We start from the raw sequence: 23,407 nt of genomic DNA, 5'->3' as shown, positions 1-23,407 counted from the left end.
AGAAGAAAAAAGTTTGCCTTGATAGTTTTATATACAGCACAATATATTTTCACACATCACAATTCTGATGACAGAGATTACAAGAGAACATGTATTTAACAAAATATTCCTAATTTTGACAGTGCATGAAGCAATTTACATAATAAATTATCAGAAAAGGCAGATAACAAAAAAAAACATACAGCCATTCTTTACAGAAATCAATTACAGTATCAGATAGCTAGATTTTTGGCACTTACGTGAGAAAAATAATGATAGGAATATAAGATCTTTTTCCGACATAGTGTGCATAGGTAGCCTTTCCACAAAACTATACATACAAATTTTATATTTATACAATAATGTCAGTATATTTCTGGGTATTTTAGATTCTTATAATCCTTTATAAATATTATTAAAGATCACATGGAGAAATAATAATAGCTTGGGGACGGGCTAAATTGGCTTCACAAATATTTCTATTTCCTTTTAAGTGCTCATGGGAATAATGTCCTGATTGCTTAGGACCCAGTGTTTGTAGAACAAAGGTACCTCTGCCATCAAACAAGTGCAACGACAAGTACAAGTTTAAAAGCTGATTTACAAAGAGACTGTTTGCAAAAAGGCACAATGGTGTCATCACACAGGAAGTGAATGATTAATGGCCACCACATACACTTTTAAAGGCCCATGGAGTATGTCCGTTTATATTTCCTGCCTGCAAACATTCCCCTATTTGATTTTTCAGTTTTTTCAAAAATTAATTTATATCCAATCCATTTAGATGGATGAAAATGCACACATACGAATCCACGCATAACAAAGATACATTACTGTCGGTCCAGTTATGGTGTGTCAGGCAGCTTGCATTGCCTCTTTCTCTCAGAGATAAACAATGTTTTCCTCCCCTCCTTCGTCCCTGTTCTGACCTTCGAGAGAGAGGTAAGCCTGTGGGGGAAGAAGGGGGGTAAGAGATGGGGAGGAGGAGTGGTCATCCACGTAAAGTTCATGTCCTGTAACCTCTGACCTCCAGGGATCCAGGTTCAACGGGGGGCTGAAATCTGCTGGAAGAAGAACAAGAAAAATCATATTTTAAAGGACTGAAAAAGAAATAACAACTATGAAAAGTCAACATTTAATCCAATACAGAATCAAAGGTTCGTTAGTCTTGTATCAACAAGTGATCTTACTCTTGTTTGTCCCTTGCGGCGGGGCTGTGACCCTGCTGCTAAATGGGTGGACAGAGTCATTCAGGGGTGGAGGGCAGCCATGGTTGTTACTGTAGTTTGGGTATGTCAGACCATCTGGAGGCTGTTTGCTGTGTGCCTGGCTCAGCAGAGTGTTGAGGCTGTTGTAAAGGTTAGCACTGAGGCCAAGGTTAGCAGTGTAGCTGGCGCTGTGCAGAGGACCATCGTGGTTCTTCCTCGGCACAGAGAGCAGGTGCTGGTTGTTGTTGGCCGGCTGGTGTAGGTGATTCTGTTGGAGGGAAGCGAGTAAGGCTGCTTCGTTCTTGTACACCGAACAATTACCGTCCAGGCTGCCAGAGCGGCTGTGATTGGACACCTGGGAAACCAAAAAAAGTAGAAGAAAAAGGTTTCTTTCTAAGATTCCTGTGAACATTTTCGTCTTCATACCACCCATTCACCCCTTTTCTTTTGAATGCTGACCCTCGTGTCTCTTCTCCCCCTCCATATGTTACCTTGTATTTATCCAGTGGTATTGTAACAGGCAGGCTGCTCTGGCGATTGTGTCTCCAGCTCTGGAGTAGCCTCTGCTGGGCTTCAATCTTCTCCTTCTCCCTCTCCACACTCCTCTGGCCTTCCCGCAGTCTGTCCAGATTTTGTTGATACTCCAGTAGCTGCGCCTCGAGCTCCTCACGCTCACAGCGCAGCCGTTCGGCCTCCAGGAAGCACTGCTGCTCTCGTTGCTCCAGCACACTCTCCTGTTCACTCTGTAAATACACAAGGCACATGCACATCAGCCAACTTGGTAGCAGAAATGCTCTAAAGCATATCATTTTACCGTTTTACAGCCATATTCAACTGAGTAAATGCTTATTTACAAATTCACCATTTCACAATCACATTAACAATTACGGGGAAGTACGCACATATGTGGCAAATGTTGATAAAACACAGTAGCCTGTAAGCTGTGAGCTTTGAGCTGTTCAGGCACAAACATCCTCAAGTAGTCAAAGGAAAAAGGAAGTAACACGAGATAATGTCTGAACTTCATCGCACATTACGTACTGATGATATCAACTAGTATCTAAAAATCTTTGATCAGTTTAAGGTAACTTTATATGTCACAGGCTTCAGCTTTTACGCTACTGGGATGAATAGCGTATCATATCTCAAGTGGTGCTGGTGTTTTTCTTTTTTGACATTTTACTGTTCAGCAGCTTTAACGAAGATGTTACATGATCAGAAAAGGGCACAGATGAAAGATATGGGTGAGGCCTCAGCGTGTGTGCTAACCACCCTGATATTGGCAAGATAGCCTTAAAGCTTTGGTGAATAAAGCAAAGTGCACTGGAGAAGATATGTGCAACACGTCTTGCTTTGAAACCCAAACAGGCTCTGACCTTGCTCTGTGTGCATACTTAAACTTATTTTTACAAACTACATTAGAACAGCAGACAGAACACTGAAAACTGGTAAACACTACAACAAAAACAGAACCACCAAAAAATATTATGCTTATCTAATCCAATAACAGCTCAGTGATCACTTTGTAAGAAGACATACGCATTATGTTTTTCCCTTTGTCACAAGAATTTGGCAGTCTGTAAATTTAACAAAAAGGTTATTCTCCCCGTACGATAAACAACAATAACGACATGCATCCAGTCTGCCTTTGTTGAAGCATCAACTGGTCTGTAGCGATTTTCTTGTTACTGCTTTCTAAGTCTTAGTCTTGTGATAATAAATAATCTGGTATGTTGCACAAGTAAATCAATACCATCCCTACAGTAAACCATGGTGGTGGCAGCATCATGCTGTGGGGATGTTTTTCAGCGACAGGAACTGGGAGACTTGTCAGGATCAAGGGAAAGATGAATGCAGAAATGTAAAGAGACATCCTTGATAAAAACCTATTTCAGAGATTGCCTACACACTCTAATCTACATTTGTGCTTCTATATGTCTGTTTTGTCCTGTGTTGTTGATTTATTGTTGAATGTACAGTGTCCTTGAGTGTTCTGAAAGGTGCTTTAAATAAAATGTATTATTATAACAAAATGTAGAAAAGGTTAGGCACTGTGAATACTTTTGAGTGTTTCTTAGCAGGCTGAATACTTGAACAGAGCTTTGAGCTTTGGCTCCTACAGAACTCTGCTAACCAATGGTTCATCTTTTTATTTATCATAATCATAGTTGCAGTTTATTTGCTCACCCTTCGTGACATGATTCTAACATTATCTAATCATCTGTGATGGAAAGTTTTTTTTTATAATCATGTACAGAGGAACTAAATTCTGTGTGTAACTTTCATTTCTAAATGTCCGGACCATGTTTTATGATGTTTCATTCTTCATTAAACAATTTAAGGTTGACCTTACAGGCCTGTGACAAAGCTAGCAGCCTTCAATCTACTGAGATATGTTTAACTGTTAAATAGCTTATGCTGTAAGAACATATACTTTTCTTGTGTCCTGTGAGTAACCTGTTAGTCATATGTGATTTGTTACACAGCAGTGTGAGCAAATGAACCGCAGGGTTGCAAAATAAACAGCAGCCAGAAAGTTAATGATGTTACAGTTAGTGTGTACAACCCCAGAATACAGTCAACCCGTAATCATCTCTCAGTAGCAGTCATTTCGTGCGGTGTCAGCACCTCTTTCATTTATGCTTAAGAGTGCAATAAGTGCAGATGGCAGAAGGGGTGGGCAATTTAGACTTAAAAATATATTAACATACTTTTACAATATTTTTGCAATAACAATATAAGTCACAGGTTACATCAGCTTACATTCTTGAAAGCAGACCGGATCAGCGATAAAAAAAAAAACACACAGGACTATTTTCTTCACATCAGTATCTGTGATCCATCAGTCCTCGTCAACAGTTTGGATTGATTTTAGTGTTTTTGGTGTTGTCTTCTACCTTCTTCATTGTGTTTGTAGGCTCATGCAACATGTAGGAAAACATCATCAAGAAGCTATATGGTCATAATCACGATTATGACAATATATCATGGGTAATACAATCTGTCACAGCCCTGGCAGAGACAGACTACTGAAGGTAGACTGGGCAGACATTAACCTTCATGACTGCCTAGCTCACCAGTGCTAAAACTAAAACTGATCTGCTGCATTAAATGATAACTGAGACAGGCGGGAAACTCACCGAGACAAACATTTAAGTCTGGAGATCAGCACGAGACTCACCTGTTGTTTGTCTCTGGCCAGACACTCTTTGTCCCATCGCTGCTGCTCATGTTTCAGCTTCACATGGAGTTTCTGCACCTGATCCATCTCTTCTTTCTTCTTCTCTAAACCCTTCTTTTCTACTTCCTCTTTCTTCTTATCAATACTCCTCTGCTTCTCCTGCTCCTGGATAACAACAGAAACCTGTTTATTATTTACCAGTAATATAATTAAAATGTAAAAATAGCTATTGTAACATGAATATCATGTGTCTGGTACCAGGCTTCCTTGGAGGGAAGTGAGAGTTCGGGGCTGTGGTCTCTCTTTCTCCTGGAGAAGGAGTTTCTGGACTTCATAGTAGCTGTCCTGGAGGCTTATGGCGGCCTGGAAACACAAGCAGGAGACTGCCTGATTACAATCAAGTCACACCCTGGAGAAACCATTGCCATATTAAAGGCAGTACTTTTTCAAATACTAACCCAGTTTATTGATTCCCTGTCACTTGAAATCCCTTTATATTTAAATCAAATTAAGTTAGATTTGAACAATTTCCTGAACAACAGTTCCTGGTCATCATGCAACTCTGTCTAATCCAGGTATTTAATTCATTCAGTTGGTCACAAATGTGTAGCTCTTCTCACCTGCAGACTATAAAGAAGCTGAGTCAGGCTCTGGATGCTTTCTGTCACCTACAGAAAACTGTGTTATTACAGGATAACAGTAATATAAAATCTTTAAATAAAAAAATCTCATCACCAACTACAGTGGATGAACCTTTAAAAGTGTCGCTTTGGTGTCTCCTCTTCTTAGTTCCACAGCAGAGCTCCACAACACACTGTCCAACCCTGCCAACTCACTGTCTGATCCAAGAGAGGTGGAGCTTATGCTGAGCGTGCTTAGATAATCCGCTGAAGAACAAAGGCAGGAGAAGCCAGCACATATTATACATTGTGGTTCACCCACGTCACAAAAGATCAAGAAATGTGTGCGCAGCAGTGTCAACTTGAGGAAGAAGTGATATTTAATAATGGTGACTCACGTTCAGAGGGAGACTCCTGAATGCTGCTGCCGTGGCTGTTGTAGCTGAAGCACTCCGGTCCTTGAAAGGGAGAGGTCTGACTTTGTACAGGAAGGCCATCGCGGGCCTGCAGGATGGTGATCAGATTCTCTGCTGCAGAACAAGAGTCAGACAGTCAGACAGTCAAAACTCATAATTATTATAGTTATTCCCATTGGTAGCCATGACAACATAAACATCGAGGATTTCCTATAATTTCTGTTGAAATAATCAGTTTTGCTTTCATATTGTTATTTTAATTATATTGTACACATGTAGACTCTCTTTTTCATATCACCAAACTTAAAATACAGATAAAATGATAAATGTGCAGCTATATAAGACGTTTTTTTATAGTAGACATGTTTTCTGCCTTGTAGGAATAGCACAATACAATTATCTAATTAAATAAACGATGGGATCATTTACCTCAAGTGTTCCAGGAAGCCATACCCAGGTAGTATTCATTCACTTAAAGACAAGCAAATCTAATCATAGCTATATTTTTTCTGTGATGGCCTGTCTGCAGGATGTCTATAGGTGAAGCAAAACTAACAGGCGAGTAAAATGTCACTATAGCACAATGTGGACATGGCGATACGGACCTTGATAGAAAGGCCTGAGGCCAGTCATGTGTATATACAATAAGTGTAAAGTGTTTCATGTTTGGTACTGTACTTCCCTTATAAATAGTTTTTTTCAGTTTTACACTAAAACAGATTCTCTTGTATTTCAAATTTTAAGTATTAGGCTTGTGAAATCTGTTCTCGAGTTGGCTGCAGGCTCACGTAGCTTCACAGCAGCCTTCTTACCTTCTCTGAGTGCAGCAGTGAGCAGTGATGAGGCCTGGCGTGGGGTCTCACTGTCTGTGTCTGGATGTACCAGCAGGTGGCGATGTGGTAAAGCTTCTGGAGAGCGGAGGGTTAACTCTGTAAGCTCAGCATACAACTGTAACTTTTCCTCCAGGCTGTTACAGATACGCTGGTCCTGACACAACAGCGTCTCTACATAAAACACACACTAAAATGAGTACTGTCTGTTGTTTCCCTAATACAAGAGAGCTCTCCATAATATCAACAAATGGGTTTTTGATTAGGGCACAGAAATGGTTTCTAACCTTGGAACTTGGTGATCTTCTGAACTCTCACTTCTGCAGCTCGCCTGGCCTCCTCCGTCTCAGTACTTTGCTCCTCCTCCTCCTCTTCCTCAGGACAACTGCCAGGTGGGCCAATAGGTTAGATAATGAGTGACACACACTTCGAAACATTAACAAGGCACATACACATGCACACAGATTCAGAGTAGGCTCGATGTCAAACACCTCTCTACAGCTTGTCGTATGTATTTCATCCACGCATTCCTCTCCTCTCTGCTGGTGGTGTGAACTTCGTACATCTCTGGTCCCACTGAGGAGGCAGAGATAAGGAACATCCCTCTCTCTTCATTGGCTACTTCTCTAACAATGAGCTTCTGCAGAGGGATTACTGGAGGCTTCTGGTCCTGAAAAATCGATAAAATCCATAAGGAATGGTTGAAAGATGAGGTCAATCGTACAAGGTGATTAAAGTGTTATTTGGGTTGAGGCTTACCACAGCAGCAAATATGAAGCGCTGGTCCTTTTCTTGTAGGAAAACCAGAACGTCTGTGAGAAGGAGAGCCAAAGTATCTGAAAACATAAGAGCAGAAATACATGTAGACTGGCTGTCCCCCAAAACTCTGGTGGCACAGATGATCTCATGCATACCTTTCAGACGTCCAGTGGCAGTCTTCCAGTAGACCAGTCCTTTATGTTGCAGATTCCTGTGTTTGCAGTCTAAGTCCTGTTTGCGAAACACCTTGCCGTTCTTTAGCTTGGCAAAGCTCTTGTTCTCCAGCCGGGCGAGCACTTCCTGCAACTCCTGAAACCTCTCGTACTTACTTACAGTCAGATCCACTGCAGTGATGACACTGCGGATCTGAGCCAGAGCACAAGACAAGTCTGAGTGCTCCTGACTTCCTTCTGTGAGAGGGAAAGAGTTCATACAAAAAGCATTAGGAAACACAGCTTTTGTGTCTGCACAAACCACAAAGAGAGGTGAATACATACCAAGATTACAAGCTACATATACACTGCTCGTCCAAAAAAAAGTCACACACTAATATTTCGTTGGACCGCCTTTAGCTTTGATTACATTACCAACATGGATTAACCCCAGATCACCTAGACCTGACCAACTGCATCAACCCCAGATCATAGTACTGCCCCCACAGGCTTGTAAGATAGACACTAGACATGATGGGTGCATCACTTCACCCATCACTCTGGAACAGGGTAAATCTGGACTCATCAGACCACATGACCTTCTTCCATTGGACAGTTCTTAATCCAGTTTTAGTAGTTTCATCAATCTCCTTTGATGTTTTCTTTGCTTGATGACAATAATTTGACCCTTCTGAAACAGCTTAACATCTTTTCCACGACCACAGGATGTGACTTCAGACATGATTGTTTAAGAAATGAGAAGCTACTCACTGCATCAGTTAGGGTTAAATAACTTGTTGCCAGCTGAAAAATAATCATCCATGCAGTAATCATACAATGAGAGGCTCCTAGCTATTTGCTTAGTTAAATCCAGGTGACTTTTTTTTGAATGGGCTGTGTATTTCCAGAATTGTTTAGCAATTGTTTAGTAAGTAGACGTACCCTGAGTATACTTTAATATCCTCTCCAGCAGCACTGGATACTTGGTGATGCGCTGAGTGACTAGCAAGATAAATTCTGGCACCTCTCTTCGTCTGACCAGAAAGTTATTGCTCTGTTGCTGGGGGTACACATGTCACAATCAAATCAGAGCATAAGCTTCTCATTCGGGACATTTTACTGTTAAAACCTTTTCTAAAGCAGGAACTTACTCTGACAAAGTTTTGGAGTTTCTTGTTCTGCTGTTGCAGCTCTTTGAATATATTGACAGCCTCAGTGTGGTGACTGCAGAACTCTCCGTACACCTCCTTCATCTTCTCAGCATTTTCATCTGAAAACTGACACGGAGACCATCACATACTCAGTACAGACAGGTATCGGTTTGTTTATGTGCATGACCACCAACCTGCTGAAGCAGTATATCTCCAATCTGATGGATGAGGTAATTTTGAGGGTTGTCAGGTTGAGTCGCAGCCTGTCTGCGTTCCTGCAGTAATCCAAAAAGGTTCCTGTGGAAGAGCAGCAGGGGATCCAAACAGGGGAAAATACGAGCCACACAGTCCCAGTCCATCTGCAGCTCCTCCAGCATGCCCCTCCTGAACACTTCTGACATGACTGTGAGGGTTTGGATGTGGTGCAGCTCTGTCTGCATCAGCTCTGTCAGCAAGAAGTGAAAATGAATTATGTGCACTGGAGTCTCTGCTGAAAACATGTATGTTGAGAGGTGCAGATGAGCTGTTTGGTACGGTAAAGTTTCCTTAGAGGCAGAAAATAACCTTCTGTGGAAGGCTAGTTTATTACAGCTAACCTTTAGAACTGAGCAGGAGTTTAGTAGAAGATTGGACACACGTTTATAGAAGCGACTTGACTAACATGATTTGTCCCTGTCCCTCACCATAAATAACATCCTGACGTTTGATGGTGTGCCTGTCGTGTTGTCTGCAAAACCCTGGACTGACCGCCACGCTCCAAGACTCTGCGTCAAGTCCCAGCAGATCAGCAGACAAGTCACTCAGCAGAGGAACATCGACGGCATCTGTGAAAAACAAAAACAACAATTCTCAATCACTGCTCACTCCACAGTACTTCCCGATGTGTCTTGATATATGTATTTTCTTTACCTTGTGTTGTGATTGGTGGGTCAGTGGATTGGGGAGTGGTCGTGACCGGCGTTCCCTCATCAGACAATGAGTTGTTAGTGCAAGCCGTCACACCGTACTCTCCGTCTGCTGCATCACTCACTTGTCTGTGGAAAGAAAGTTTGCAATCACATTAATTAAATTGTTTAAAGGCAACACATTCAATGCTAAATCTATGGAATATGTAAGTTTGAAATCTAATAAAGGCAAATAAATATAAACTTAATAATGTTTACAATGTAAAATAAAGTTAGATATACATTTGGAAAACTTCAATCTAACCTGTTTTCTATAGAAATGGAGAGACTTTTGGAAAGAGGAGCAACAGTTTCTCTCTTCTCCCTGGTCATCGTTGGAAGTGAAGAGGAGGAGGAGGAGGACGAGAAAACAGAGGCTGGAGAGTTGTCTTTCACCGAGTCTAAAGATGAGATGAGGAGAGGCAAGAAGAAGGATCTGTCACACATCAAAGGTTTTCTCATTTTCAAAAAGATTACTTCAAAACTCTGTTGAGAGTCGAGACGTTTTGTTCATATCTTGATCCCTGAATGTAGGCAGATTAGCTGTGAGGAGGTCTGCATTTGTTGTCTTTTCATTGTCATCGTAATGCACAAAGCAGTTGTGACAATATGTTGTAACTGAAGCTGATTGCTTGACCTTGACTCGTTTGTCAGACATCAAACAGAGAAGACACACAGCTTCTTATTAAGAAATAACAGACTCAACCGTGGTACTCGTGCACAAACAAAAACAAACACAATCCAGGGCAGGACCCCCACTGAGCTGGATTAAAATGTAACATGTTACCAGGAAAGGAACAACAGGGAGGAGTGGGGGGGTGAGGAGTAATAGCTTACTTAATCTACTACAGGAGAAACAAGGGAGGACAGGTGAAAGCTAAAACAAAGACTAAGGGAGGACTGTATGGAGAAGTGGTGAGGGGGAGACATGTCGTAATTCCTGACTCACTCTGTGGGAGAGACAAGGTCTTGCTTTTCATCTGCAATGCATTCTTCTCCTGTGGTTTCTGGGGGAAAGACATAATCATATTAACATCAACAGATGTAAATCATAGTGTTTTCTGCTTTAAGTACGAAGCTGCTGCGGTTTAAATGTTTCAGTTTGTGTAGAGTCAATACTGGAGGCAATTTCTGGCGAGACAAAAAACAGACGCCCTCACATACTCTTGTTAAACATCATCAACTTTTTTTAAGTTCTAAACATTCCAGGAGTGCCCCTGTCACAAAGTGTTGGAATTTACTCTTCCTGTGCATCCACCTCCTCTCAGTCGACCTCTACTTCAGTAACTGATTTATTTCTGTTTTTGGCATTTTGCCATTATTAGACAGGCACAAGGAATGGTCTGCAACACAAGCTGGATTTGAACAGGGGATGCTGCTACCACACAGCGCTGGTCTCAGATCCCCGGACACGGTCAGTTTACAGTTACAGATTTCTAATATTTCACAAGAACAATTCTAATAACTCCAAAAAATTTTATGTGAACTTACTGGGATGGCAAGACTAAATGCAAAGTCGCAAAAAAAAAAAAAAAGGTTTGGAGAGAAATGTTTCCAAATATTTGAATGATTTGTAAGTAACATTTTAAAAAGAAACAAATGTCCAAAAATTACAGAAAAAGAGGCTAAGATATTACGACTTTTAGTCCCTAATATATCATATACAGTATACTATATATTAATATTAATATAATATATAATAATAAATATGTCGAGCATTAGTTTTGCTTGAGTACGTTTTTTCCTGCATTTACTGTACTGATGAACAGTCTTCTGGAAAAGATTAAACATCACTTTGAAATTATGAGCCATGACAAACTATGACATCAATGAATCTAAACAAATCTAAACTGAATGACAATGTTACAGTGCTACGAGTTCTGGTGCTCAAATGATGATAAAGACACTGTATATACTGTAGACCACAGACGAGAACAATGGTATCAAAGGTAAATGTACACAAGAAATGTTTGAACCTGACAAAAACAAAAAAAAAACGAATCATCAAACACAACATATTTCCAGAAAAGATTTTTCCATCTGCAACAACTGTGTCCTACTGCTTGCAAAGCTATTAGGGAGAATTGGAGATTTAAACTGTTATTCAGAATCATCAATTTTACTTGCTTGTTGGCTGCAAGATGAAACAAGGCGTGTGAGGTTGGTCGTTACCTTTCCACAGGCTGCAACAGACTCTCGACAGTTTTTATGGACATTCAGGAAACAGTCTGCAGACACAGGCAGATGAAATCCCAGTTAATTTAATCACAGATCTGATAATAAACAAAATTACCACATTGCTGGATTCATTGTACAGATGGCTGTCAAAGTGCCCGGCTTCTCGCAATCAATTCTGACTTTGTGGAGGAAGAAAACGGATTTCATGTCTTCAGCTAAACAAAACATCAAGACAGCACGTGCAAAGAGATTTACACAAACCCTAAACAGTTCAGCCACCATAGGACATAAAACAACAGTACTGACAGCATAATACTTACTGGAGCACTGCAGCAGCTCCTTCCCAGAAACAGACTTATCACAGGCCACACAAAGAGTGGGACCAGATGGAGACACAGGAACAAACTGGTGTCCATTAGCGGCTCCAGTCTTCTCCTTTCCCTCCTTCACCTCCTTCCCCTTCACCTGAAACACAAGTTATAAATATTTTTAATTTACCCATTCACCTGACATTTATGGCAGTTAATGCCACGATATCACGTAAACCACCAAAGTAGAAATAACATGACTCTAAGTGGCAGGCAGGCAGGGACGCGCAGCGGTCATCTTCTTGCTGAAACACACCTGTTAAAGTAGAGTCGGTCGAGATATAGGGGCCTCTGAGCGAGTTTTTGTTTACTTTTTTTTTTTTTTTTTTAAAGAGACGGCTGCTGCTGTGGTGCTCAGGAGGTTTCCTATATGTGCGTATGTGTGTGATAGTGCAAAGTTTATTTTATAATCAAACTTTACAAGGAAGTGTACGAGTGCGAAGTTTGTTTTTTTTGACTGTTCCTGTTCAGAGAGCATCTGCACATACATGGAAACATGCTCATGAACACATGCACACGTGTTTAGAAGATTGAGGGTATACTATGGAATGTGTTTTGGTTTCTCATGCTGTGTTGAGGGGGGTCTAAGTATTATATAAGAGGGTATTTTCACTGTGTCCTGTTGCTAAGACCTTAGGAGAGGGAATTTTCTCCTTTACCAAATAAAGGCACCGTAAACAGATAATAGTTCCCCAGCACAGAAATCGTAACCTGGCTTATCTGAGAGATGGTAAACCTTTTACTGCAGAACTTTATAATAGTCAAAAGTTAAAAGTTGAGTCTTTCAATCATATTCTAGACACATGCAACTGAAATCTTAGCCAGCATGAATCATATTTTCCACTAAAAGCAAAGGCCTCACCTTGGTCTTGCTGCGAGTGCTGGACATCCTGCTCTTGAGGAAGCTGAATGTCCGGCTGACTTTGTACTTCTCTGACTCAACCTTAGAGGGGATTATGTATTTATCCCACTCCTCATCCTCGATCCTGTTGCAGTGTGAACATTTCAGTCAGCAGACATCACAACTAGTTTTGGACTGTAGAAGACTGTAACATTCAAGTCTAACATGCACACTCTTTAAATAATCGTTTTAGTACTTTACATAAACTGAGCAGAGCTGAATAATCAGGTGCACTGGTGTCATGCTGGAATCAAAGAATGTCCAGACAGTCTACCAGGACTCCTGGATTATTACTCTTAACCACATACTTAGCATGCTTTGAAGTCACTATGAATTCTAGTGGATGCTATTTATAGCACGACCTTGACACAATGCAATTAATAATGTGTCAACTATTCACAGCAAATTACACTAGTTGCATTAGACATTCTAGGTGAAGGATAACAACTAAATAACATATAGATAGAAGAGAGGCACATGCAGTATTACATTAAACCTATAGTCAGGTCCAAAAGGCTGAAACATCATCAAAAATCTGTGATATTTTCATATTAAACTGGATAAACACTCTCAGGAAATGAAAAGGTTGGAGTGGACTTTTCTAGACCACTTCTAGATGGTCTTCTTTTAACTGTACTTGTTTGGAGTCTTGTGTTCTTTAAATAATTTTGTATCTTTGATAAAGAATGAACAAACAAAGCTGGATGTACTGATTGTCTTCTGGTAGTCTGGGCCCTTTTGGTCTTTTTAATTGTGCTTTGGATACAAAGGAGCCATGTAGTCTAGCCGTGATTTGACGCTGAGAAAGCTCCTCTTTGCAAAGAATAACAGTTTGACTCCTGACACTTTCACTTAGTTCAGATGCCATGTTTCCCCCTAGAACAATGCTGCCCAGTCAGCAATGTTCTGCTGGAAACATGAGTCATAGCCATATTTAGAACAGGTGAACAATGCTTGCATGTTGAATTACTTGAACAAGCCTCTGATGAGTAGATCAAATCCACCTGGTTGTGTTTTTTTTATATTTTATACAAATTAGTGAACATGGTCAGTAGCAAATGTTGGCTTAAATTTGATTGCCAACCTAGAAATAGTTTATAATTTTAAATATTTCCTTCTACAGCTTTCTGTCACTAAACAAAACAAAACAAAAAACAATCACATTTTCTAGGTGGTGTCAGACTTTTGGACCCTACTCTGACATTAAAAATGTCATTAAGATATACATCAAAAGGTCGCTAGGTGAATAAATACAGCTGCAAAGAATCCATATTGTTAGTGGATGCACTGGGGGATGAGGTTACAATGGTTTAAGCCACACATGCATGGCTGTGATGTTGTTTTGGTGGAAACATACTCTTTGAGGAACTCTGTGAGGGTGAGGTGTTCAAGTGATGCGCTGTTCTCCTCCTCTGCTGACTGGGCCCGTTTACGGAAACCCAAAACCCTGCATGGATATAGCACACCTCAGACCAGGTTGTTCTGTCTTAGCTCATAGTATGGCATCTAGAGTCTAGAAATCATTTCTAGGCCTAATAAAGTGTTGACATGTTGTTAAAATGACTACAAGTTTTACATGTAGCTAGATGTTTGCGTTAGATAATGTTATATTTATTCATATAACATATAAACCCCTATTTCCAGAAAAGTTGGGACTAAAATACAATTAAAACTAAGATTTGTGATTTGTTAATTAGCTTGAACCTTTATCTTTCCGACAAATGAAGAAAGAGTTTTCATTGTTTTCACTGGCCATCGGGATTCCACTGTATTTAAATGTAAGCACATTTAGAGTTTAATGCCTGCAACACACATAAAGTTAGGACAAAGGCTTGTTTACCACTGTTACATCACCTTTTCTTTTAATTACACTTTAATTCTTTGGGAATTGATGAAACTAATTGTTGCTTTTTTTTGCAAGTGGGACATTTGCCCATGCTTGCTGGATACAAGACTTCAGCTCAACAGTTCACCATTGTCGGATTCTCTTCTTTGTGATGTGCCATATATTTTCAGAACGAGACAGATTTGTACTGCAGGCATACTGGTCAAGCACACACACGCTCTGTCTACAAAGCTGCACTTTGTAGCACATGTAGAATGAAGCCCTTGTCCTGCTAAAATATCCACTGAATTCCAGGGAAAAGATGTTGCCCGTCTTTAAAATTTCGACATGAGCTCCAGCCCAGAGAACTCAGCAGCATTTCTGCACAGGACTGATGTATGACTTCCTCTTAGCATACAGTAATTGTGTTTCAGGTTGCACTTCTGGATGCAGCAGTCGACTGTGAGACAAAAGGTTTCCGAAGAACTCCCAAGCTGATGAAGCTAAATTCTTCAGGGTATCATGAAGGTTTCTTGTGCAGTTACTGCCTGAAGAATTGAAGGTATTATGGAGTCATCCAGAATAGGGTAACATGAATATTTCATAAATTATTATAAATATTTTCCTTTCTTGCCTTTGTGCCAACTATTTTTGATTGTGTTGCAGGCATTTTCTTATAAATAATGGTTCAACTAAAGTGACAAATCACTAGAGCTGAAACTTTTGGGGAAATGGGGCTTGAATTGGCAAATGCCTAAGGAAAGGGCAGCCTCCACATTCTGTTAAAACTGAATGGATACTGATATTGTGAGGGACAAAAACAACAGATGAGTCCGATCAGGCTGATGTTGTAAATTTTCTGATATTAATATGATCTAATACAATAATCTAATGATCCAACGTGATAATCTAGTTGTCTAACATGATCTTCTATAATGTTTCCTCTGTTAGCAATGCAGGGTTATTAGCGAAGAAAATGCATTAGCTCATGATAAATGTATGAGAGAGTGAGATGAAATTAACTATAAAATGAATATGGATTGTGACATTTATGAAATGAAAAAAAAAAACAAGCTAAATGTTTTAAATGACAGGATTGCAAAGCTAATTCAGTATTTCTGTAAATAATTCAGTACACTTGTTACAATCTATACACAAAATACATTCTACAAAGTGTACATTATATAGTTTCAGCATTATTGATATGGAAGAAAATAGGCTAGATGTTTCTGAAGTCTAGTAAAGAAGCATTTTGTCATATACTCAGAGTTAGTCTGGCACTTGTCTCTCAACAGGAAGTATGTCACATCCTGCACACTCCAACCACAGCTTTAACACTAGAGCTACATATGCGCAAACACACACTAACACACACACACACACACACACACACGCACACACGTTGAGACAATCTCTAACCACTGGTCAGCACTGATGCCTAAAAAGGAGTCAAATCTGAGCAAGATCCTGCACGATTGAGTGGATCTTTGTGTTTATGAGATGACACACAGGTTTTACCTCTTTTCTCTGGGCGTCTCAATCAGGCTGAATGCTCTCTGCTCTGTAATGTAGAGTAACAAGGACAGACAACTGAGTAAACCAGAAAAGTTGAATACATTTATATAGATTTTAAGTGAATCAGTCAAAGGGGTTAAAAACCATCATCCCAAATAAAAATTGAGCTAGAAGCAAATACAAGAATCCCCAAAACAGTCTGGAGCCAGATAAACCCTAAATAAGCCCTTAAAGAAAGTAAGAAGCCGTGTATTGTCTGGAAAAAACAGATGACAGTGAAGATGACAAAAAGGGAAACAAAAACGTGTACCCAAATAGAAGCACAACTGAACCCTAATAGCCGACAACTACTCCTTCAGATGCTGCAGAGTTACATAGAGAGAATACTTCAAAAGCCTGGGGATATTAGACATACTTGTCAGTCGTGTAATAAAAATGAATATTTTGGATGACTATTGTTTTATTACTAGGAAACAAGATTTGGCATTAAGCTTTGGAAGAAAATCTGCTTTTGATAATCTGGCATATGAGTATGATAAATGTGCTCTTCACAGTGGATTGTGCATTGCACGAGGGCCACACGCACCACCAACAATTCATTCTCACCACAGATGGAGGCTACACAAATTATGTGCAATGACAAACAACATTGTCTTGCAAAACTGAGTGAAATCTGGGGCAAATCATTTTGCACCAAAATGTGCAACAATATGATTGGATCGATTTTTCACGCCACTAAGAGTGACGCAATCATTTTACATTTATTTCAGTTTTTCTATCTTGTGCATACATATTTCCTTTGAAATCTGCCTTAGTCCCACGGTTCACCAGAAAAAGCAGAAGAATGCACCAAAATGCCGTCACCAGCCAATCAGCATTGCCCAAGTGGCTGTTTGGAAGCTGTTCTTGTACTTACTAACTTGGTTGAGATGAGAGAGGGATTTATAGAGCGATAAAGCTTGAACTAGAGAACGGCCGCTGCTGAATGGACCATCTACACAGGACAGAGCACGGCATTAATGCTGCACAGAGAGCAGTGTTGTATGAAAGCATAGCTGAATCTAAACACATGCATACTTTATAGACGTCCAGCTGATTTATGACACCTGTCATGTCTTTCCCCTGTTAGACATGTGGTACATGTGTCCATTCAGCTGGCTCCTGGGAGCAGAAAGGTTACAGGGCAAAGGGGTCAAAATCCACTCACCCTCTGCCAGTTCAGTGAGTGTTGCTTCTCGGTTTAGCAGCGGCCGGGATGGCTTCGCCTTGGGGGAGGAGTAAGAGTAGGAGCGCAAACGAATCTCTGCTTCCTCTGGGTTCTGGGTAAGAAAACAAGAAATAACAGATCAGACAAAGCAGCAGAAAGGTTCACAGGTTCAATCCTAATAAAAAGCAAACTTTCAGAACCATAGCAAGTTTCAGTGCTGACAAATCCACTCTGTTCTGCATTATTGAGCTGTTAACAGTTTGTTTTTATCTGTGAAGCAGCCTGTGTCTGTTGTAGTACTTTGCATTCAATGCATGATGAGGCTTTTCTGTATTATGTGATAGATTTTACTATGAACCTTGTTGCAAAAACATGTTAACTGATTAGTGTATGAAAGAATGATACACAACATGTCCCAAAAACTAACACAAAGGCGGCCATTTCATATGTCAACTCAAGTTTAAATATAACCTGTTCTATTTTAATACAAGTAATTAATCAACAACCCTCCAGACATTCTACATATATACAAAAAACACAGCTGCTGAAGTCTGAACATTACACGTTTAAGGGATTGCACCTTAGTGGACTTGCGTGTGCTACTGGAGTGTGTGCGGTTAAAATCCGGCGAAGTGTCGAAAGAGTCCCTCTCCTCTCCTGAACTGGACCGCAGGATGGACTGCTGCTTTAAAGATGAGCAGGGGTACGAATGTCCGAGTATGTCCTCCTCTCCGCTGTCACAATCAAGACTAGGACTAATAACAAACAACACACAAATAAAACCAGACATGCATGTTTCGCTTATGCTTCTGAAGTACTCAGTTTTTGCGACTTCAGCCTACGCAACTGAATTAAGCTGAAAATAAAGTATAAGCATTAAAAATTGCTGACTGTCGACGTATTCCATTACAGTTGTAGACAAACATGAAATCAGCTGAGACTAGACAATTACTTTCAGTTTTGTTGAGTGTTTTCTTCGAAAATCTGATTTTAAATTCTAAAAAGCTGAAGCACAGGGTAATGTGCTGACTCTCATGTTCGTTAATGATGACCTACACCATTTTGCAAAGAACAGTAGAGATAATCTCAGCGCTCTTTTAACTCATCATTGACAGTCATTCCAGCTAAATCAAGGCTCTAACGGGCTTTAAACATACAGCCTTACAGCTTCTGTCCTGTTACAGAGAATAGCGCAGCACTGAGGAAACTGGAAGGAATGTTCAGTAACGTCTATTCACAAACAGCTCAATTGTGTCCAGACTTCCTGTCACTTTCCGCACCTTCAGAGACTGCAGTCGCTGCACTAAACTTCCAAATAGATGGCCTTAGTATGGGTTAGTCATAGGAATGTCTGTCAATTTTATCAATAAGATGAGACAACAAATTGGTGCAGAGAGAATAGTGGAAGTTGGGCTGTAATGCAGAATGTTTTTTCACATTATAAGTTAGTTTAATATATTTAATTAAATATATTAGAAGTTATATTTAATTAAATATAACAGTTCACACTTTGAGTGCCTGTGGTTTCTTTATTCTATATTTACCAGCAACAGCTAGTCGTGTCCTACCTCAGAGCTCGGCTTGTCTCCGTCAGGCTGCATCCTCTGTGATTCAAAGCAGGAGAAACTGGCAAGCAAGGCTGCGCCTGACGCCTCTGAGCTCCTTCAAACAAACTAAAGGCGGAGGCTGGGGGGGAGGTAGGAAAAGATGGGGAGATAGCAAAGGGAGAGGTACGAGGGGATGGCTCCCTGTGATTGTCTAAGGCATGGACTCCCCTCTCCCCACCATGGGGTGAGGTCTGGTGGAGCGAGCAGTTGCCTGACTCAGGGGGAGTCTTGGTAAAGGAGTCCCAGCATGGGCTGCCAACACGGGATACATGGGTCACGTCCTCCTCTTCTGGAGAGTGGTATTTAATGTCAGCACCATCCACCTGGAGCAGATAAGTTGAAAGCGAAGGCAATGAAAAAGAACCATTCCACAGCCTGATTTGTAGGTGGCACATTTTACATCGCGTGAGTCAAGTGGGTTTTTATTTAATATTATAAACTCTTTAGCTGGAGCACATTGTATATCCTCACTCAAACCGCTAATTAACCACTAATTACAGCTTGACTCACCTGGTCCACCAGCATGGTGTTGGCGTACACTCTGTCTTTGCCGTGTATCATCGCTGACAGTCTGGCAGCTGCAGCCAGAGTCGGGGACAAGGCCTGGCTCTCCCTTATGGACTGGTATTTCTCTACAGATAGGGACAGAGTCACAGAGAGAGAGAGAGAGCGAGAGAGAGAGAGCGCAAGGGAATTTTTCAATGTTACATCTAGTTTCCACAGTAACACCAAATAACTCCTCACAAACACAGGAAGTGACATAGACATCCTGGGCAGTTGCATGTCATTGTTCTGGACCAAGAGTCTTGTGAGTGAGTCTCTCAGTGGCTTTGTGCGCACATATATGAATAAGTTTGCACGGTGTTGTAAGTGGGCATCTGCAGGCATGTTTTTTTCCCCACCCTGCCTTAAATACAGTGAGTGAGTGGAAATATGTCCCGGTGAGCACACAGTAGCATTGAGAGGAAACCTTTCAACACAGTGGAGTCACTGTTAGCAGTAATCTGGTTGTGCTGTTAAACAGGAGAAAACACTCCCGCTCTCAAAACACACACACACTGCTCCCACTGGGATGTTGCTCTGTACAAAACACAGCATCTGCACAACATAACTTCTTAGGAAATATTTCAGGCTGAGCGTTATTAGCCACAGCTCTCACTACAATGAACCTTTGATGAGACATTTATGCAACACAGTTAAGCACTGTTTAAACATGTTAGCAGAATGTAATGACATTTACGGGAACTAAATATATAATTGAAACAAATCATGATGGTGACATTAAAAAAAAACATGTTTATACAGTAAACATTAATACACAGAAACATCAACTACCTTATTTCAGGCTGTCAAACTCATTTTCTACTTGGATGTGTAAAACATCAAAAAATAACTTACGAGGAGTTGGGACTTACCCCACAACTACACATAAATGTATCAGCACCCCCTCAGTGATCCAGTATAGTTGGATTAGTTAAATTCAGCAACTCACAGTGTATGGATGTATTAAATGTGTGAAGAGCAGCACAGTAGAAGGGTTTTTCACAATTTGCTGAGCAGTCACTGGAAAAACAAAACCTAACCACATTGGTAACCGGTAGTAACAGTACAGCACTAATCAGAAGAGGCAGCCTAATTAGTTTGATTATATTATCATGTTCCTAATGACAGTCTCACTTTAGGATTTGTTTGCAACAATGTCAGCAGTGCAAAAACATGTCTTTGAGACAGCTGTTTCCACCAAGCAGATATTAAAACAAATCCATAGTTTATCCATAGTTTCTAAGCTGCCAGCACCACGGAGTACAAGAAGAGAGGTCCAGCATTTGTAACAGAGAATAAATCAGACCAACAATTGGCTATGCTTCCTGTAGGCGGTGAATCCAATAAATCTGAGAGGCAACTGGGAGTCAGGGAGACATTGATGAGGACACCAGATGATTCTTCTTCCATCCTCTGCAAATGTAAAGGACTAGACTCAAGCATAACCACTGAAGGATGTACAGAGGCCACTCCACATCAATCTTATGCCTACAAAGCCCTGAACCATCTCTAAAACCACATGATTTCTAAAGTTACTACAAGCAAGAATATTTGCATGAAATGGTAAAAGACTTAGAACCTGTTCTTCTGTTAAAATAGATCCTCTTAAATCCACATGAAAACATTATACCATAAATGAACCAAAAACCAAATCCATGAGCCCTGTGCAAATCATGTTAGATTTTATACCATGCATCATAGGATTTGGATAATATCAAATCCAGAGAGGGGGTCAGATCCTGGATGTTGGTCAAACCACTGTTTGAAAGCAGATACGGTTTCATATAAACCCACTAGAGGGACTTGATGGACAGAGCTAATAGTTCAGGTTCTGGGCCAGGTCCAAAACCACAGCTGGCTGCTATGGACCGATCATTCACACACCTCTGACCCATAAACACCGCCTCAGTGAACATTACTGTCAGGCACTGCGATCTGTGTTTAACATTAGTAAAGTGGGGGAAAAACAGAGAAGCAGGGAGTTCATATTACTAACAAGTTAGATCTGCACAAAATCAATCTTTCTGCCAGAGAAGCTGTCTTTATTGCTGAGATAGAGAGCCCTGTCTGCAGGTTGCCATTTCAAAGAGTTTCAGAAAACCCAGAGCAGTGTGTGAAGCTATTTGTGTAGGATTTTTTTTTTTTTTGTTCACAGAAGGCATGTTTGGAGTGATGTGATACTCGGGGCATGTCCCAGAGTGAGAACCAACCCTATACAGTAGCAGTGCCTGGAGCAGCAGCAGAGAAAAAAAACAAGAAGAGAGAGGTGGAGATCTACAAAGACCCAGACAAAGACAGCAGTCAGTGCCAGGTTTTCCAGACCAGGGCAGTTAAACATAGAGGTTGACCCTTCAACCCATGCACAACCCTGGGAGAGCGAGATCGAAGACGGCAGGAAGGAGAGTGGGCAGCCAAAGCTATCACAAGGGCCCCCTCTCAAGATACAAGATACAAAATACAGAGTTCAAGATAAACACTACATCGTAATTGTTAGCTGTGTACACATCTAGGCTCGATTATTGTTAGTCCCTTCTTTATGATGAAAGTTGCTTTTTAAGCACCACGCTAAACATTTGGCACTTTGGAGAGAGCCGGGAGAATTTAAAATAACAAGCCGAGTCTGAAAAACGAGATAGCAAATCACAACACAGAGATTTATGATCTTATAAAAGGGGGAGAGCTAATTATTTTACTTCAGTGTTCATGAAGGGCCATTTAAATCATTAAAACAACTGTCTACTAAAGAATCTACAAACCCACTCTGAGTTACGACACCTGCAGTCAAACATCCCGGTCCAAGCATCACATTGTGTGTTCCCGTTGTGTTTACATTTCAGTTCGTCACCCAGCCCAAGAGATCCAAGAAGGGCTAAACCTCACCAGTGAAGAGCAATCAGTCATCGTGGCAAAGAAATAAACCCGTGGCTCTCCACACCTGAAATCACTTTTTACTTTGCAGGTGCATTGTTACACCAGAGTTGTTTTTACTCCAGACTTTGACTTTTAAATACGTCTGAATCCACTTGGAGGATATATGGTTATTTTAAAAAGTTGATATAGTGTTGCTGTTTCTGCTCTTCGGCTGCAAAGCACAGACAAGCAGTGTGTAGATGTCAATCACAATTAAGAAGCAATAACATGGATAAGCTTGCAGAGGTTTATAATGAAAGATCAGGAAAAGACCACTGGAGCTGAGCCATGACACAGACATGGCAGTAACCTGATCTTCCTCTGTTTAGAAGTCTCTCGCTTTGCTTCGCAACAAACACAGACAGTCGTCTGCACAAAAAGCAATGAGCTGTTTAACCATTCGGGTTTAATTCTGCACTATTTTAAGCATTAACTTTAGTTCTCCCATGACTACAAATGGAGAAACAAACTTGTATGTCATGTTTAAGCAGCAGCTTTGTGGCATAAAAAAAAAGTGAACTTCAGCTCCAATGACAGGACGAGACACCCAGACAAAAACTGATTACAATCATCAACCAAATGTAAGAAGGCACATTAAGCATTTGTCCTCCCTTTTGCACTTTATGGCAGTCACATGAGGCCACGACTCCTCACCAGGGTTAAATCCTGGAGTTGAAGTCGAAACCCCCAAACCACTCCATCAGCCCCGAGTGAACATCTGACATTCCCCAACATGCTGTCAGGTATCAGGTTACATCACTGGCAAACATGCAGCTATCTCACTCTGAATGTGCTGCAGTGGAGGCCTGTGAGTAAGAATGTGTAATGGGAACAGTCTAATTTTAACTTTATTGTTCCACAGTGAATATGAAACATGTCTGCCAAGGGGGCCGTTTGCCACCTCTACCATGACATAGCTATAAGGTTAAAGTGGATATACTGCCAGCAGCTCCCTCTATGACATTTCTTAAAATCCATATAGAGTCTGTCAGAAACATGTCTTTTAAAGATATTTTTGTCTGTGAAGTGAAAAGTGACCCAGTCAACATCTATTGAAAGTCACTGTAACTGTCAAGGTGACAGAACAGGATGGATTCCCATGTCTGTTGATGA

The 23,407-nt window shown here is 40.7% G+C and overlaps 1 protein-coding gene across 8 annotated transcripts in view; it reads right to left on the bottom strand.

Annotated features, from left to right (window-relative positions):
• Window positions 1-21: 21 nt before the first annotated feature.
• The window catches only part of LOC113150544 (rho guanine nucleotide exchange factor 28-like), a 36,864-nt gene continuing 13,478 nt past the window's right edge, over window positions 22-23,407 (bottom strand). For 2 of the 8 annotated variants that reach the window (XM_026343087.1, XM_026343094.1), the window contains 30 exons: window positions 19,352-19,473; window positions 18,803-19,164; window positions 17,815-17,989; window positions 17,235-17,346; window positions 16,944-17,021; window positions 16,031-16,073; window positions 14,045-14,134; window positions 12,649-12,772; window positions 11,739-11,883; window positions 11,413-11,468; window positions 10,190-10,247; window positions 9,506-9,641; window positions 9,206-9,330; window positions 8,980-9,120; window positions 8,491-8,741; window positions 8,297-8,422; window positions 8,088-8,205; window positions 7,149-7,403; window positions 6,994-7,070; window positions 6,726-6,904; window positions 6,522-6,619; window positions 6,217-6,408; window positions 5,387-5,518; window positions 5,122-5,255; window positions 4,989-5,036; window positions 4,627-4,731; window positions 4,369-4,533; window positions 1,679-1,930; window positions 1,170-1,542; window positions 22-1,043 (listed from right to left, as the gene is read on the bottom strand). In XM_026343087.1, the coding sequence (XP_026198872.1) occupies window positions 862-1,043; window positions 1,170-1,542; window positions 1,679-1,930; window positions 4,369-4,533; window positions 4,627-4,731; window positions 4,989-5,036; window positions 5,122-5,255; window positions 5,387-5,518; window positions 6,217-6,408; window positions 6,522-6,619; window positions 6,726-6,904; window positions 6,994-7,070; window positions 7,149-7,403; window positions 8,088-8,205; window positions 8,297-8,422; window positions 8,491-8,741; window positions 8,980-9,120; window positions 9,206-9,330; window positions 9,506-9,641; window positions 10,190-10,247; window positions 11,413-11,468; window positions 11,739-11,883; window positions 12,649-12,772; window positions 14,045-14,134; window positions 16,031-16,073; window positions 16,944-17,021; window positions 17,235-17,346; window positions 17,815-17,989; window positions 18,803-19,164; window positions 19,352-19,473 (4,454 nt within the window). In that variant the 3' untranslated portion in view covers window positions 22-861. The remainder of the gene's footprint in view (window positions 1,044-1,169; window positions 1,543-1,678; window positions 1,931-4,368; window positions 4,534-4,626; window positions 4,732-4,988; window positions 5,037-5,121; window positions 5,256-5,386; window positions 5,519-6,216; window positions 6,409-6,521; window positions 6,620-6,725; window positions 6,905-6,993; window positions 7,071-7,148; window positions 7,404-8,087; window positions 8,206-8,296; window positions 8,423-8,490; window positions 8,742-8,979; window positions 9,121-9,205; window positions 9,331-9,505; window positions 9,642-10,189; window positions 10,248-11,412; window positions 11,469-11,738; window positions 11,884-12,648; window positions 12,773-14,044; window positions 14,135-16,030; window positions 16,074-16,943; window positions 17,022-17,234; window positions 17,347-17,814; window positions 17,990-18,802; window positions 19,165-19,351; window positions 19,474-23,407) is intronic. The other 6 variants (XM_026343092.1, XM_026343095.1, XM_026343088.1 and 3 more) reach the window with 5 other exon arrangements.

Source organism: Anabas testudineus, chromosome 9 (assembly GCF_900324465.2).
Source record: "Anabas testudineus chromosome 9, fAnaTes1.2, whole genome shotgun sequence".
Classification (NCBI taxonomy): Eukaryota; Metazoa; Chordata; class Actinopteri; order Anabantiformes; family Anabantidae; genus Anabas; species Anabas testudineus.
This window is presented reverse-complemented; position numbering and strand designations above follow the sequence as displayed.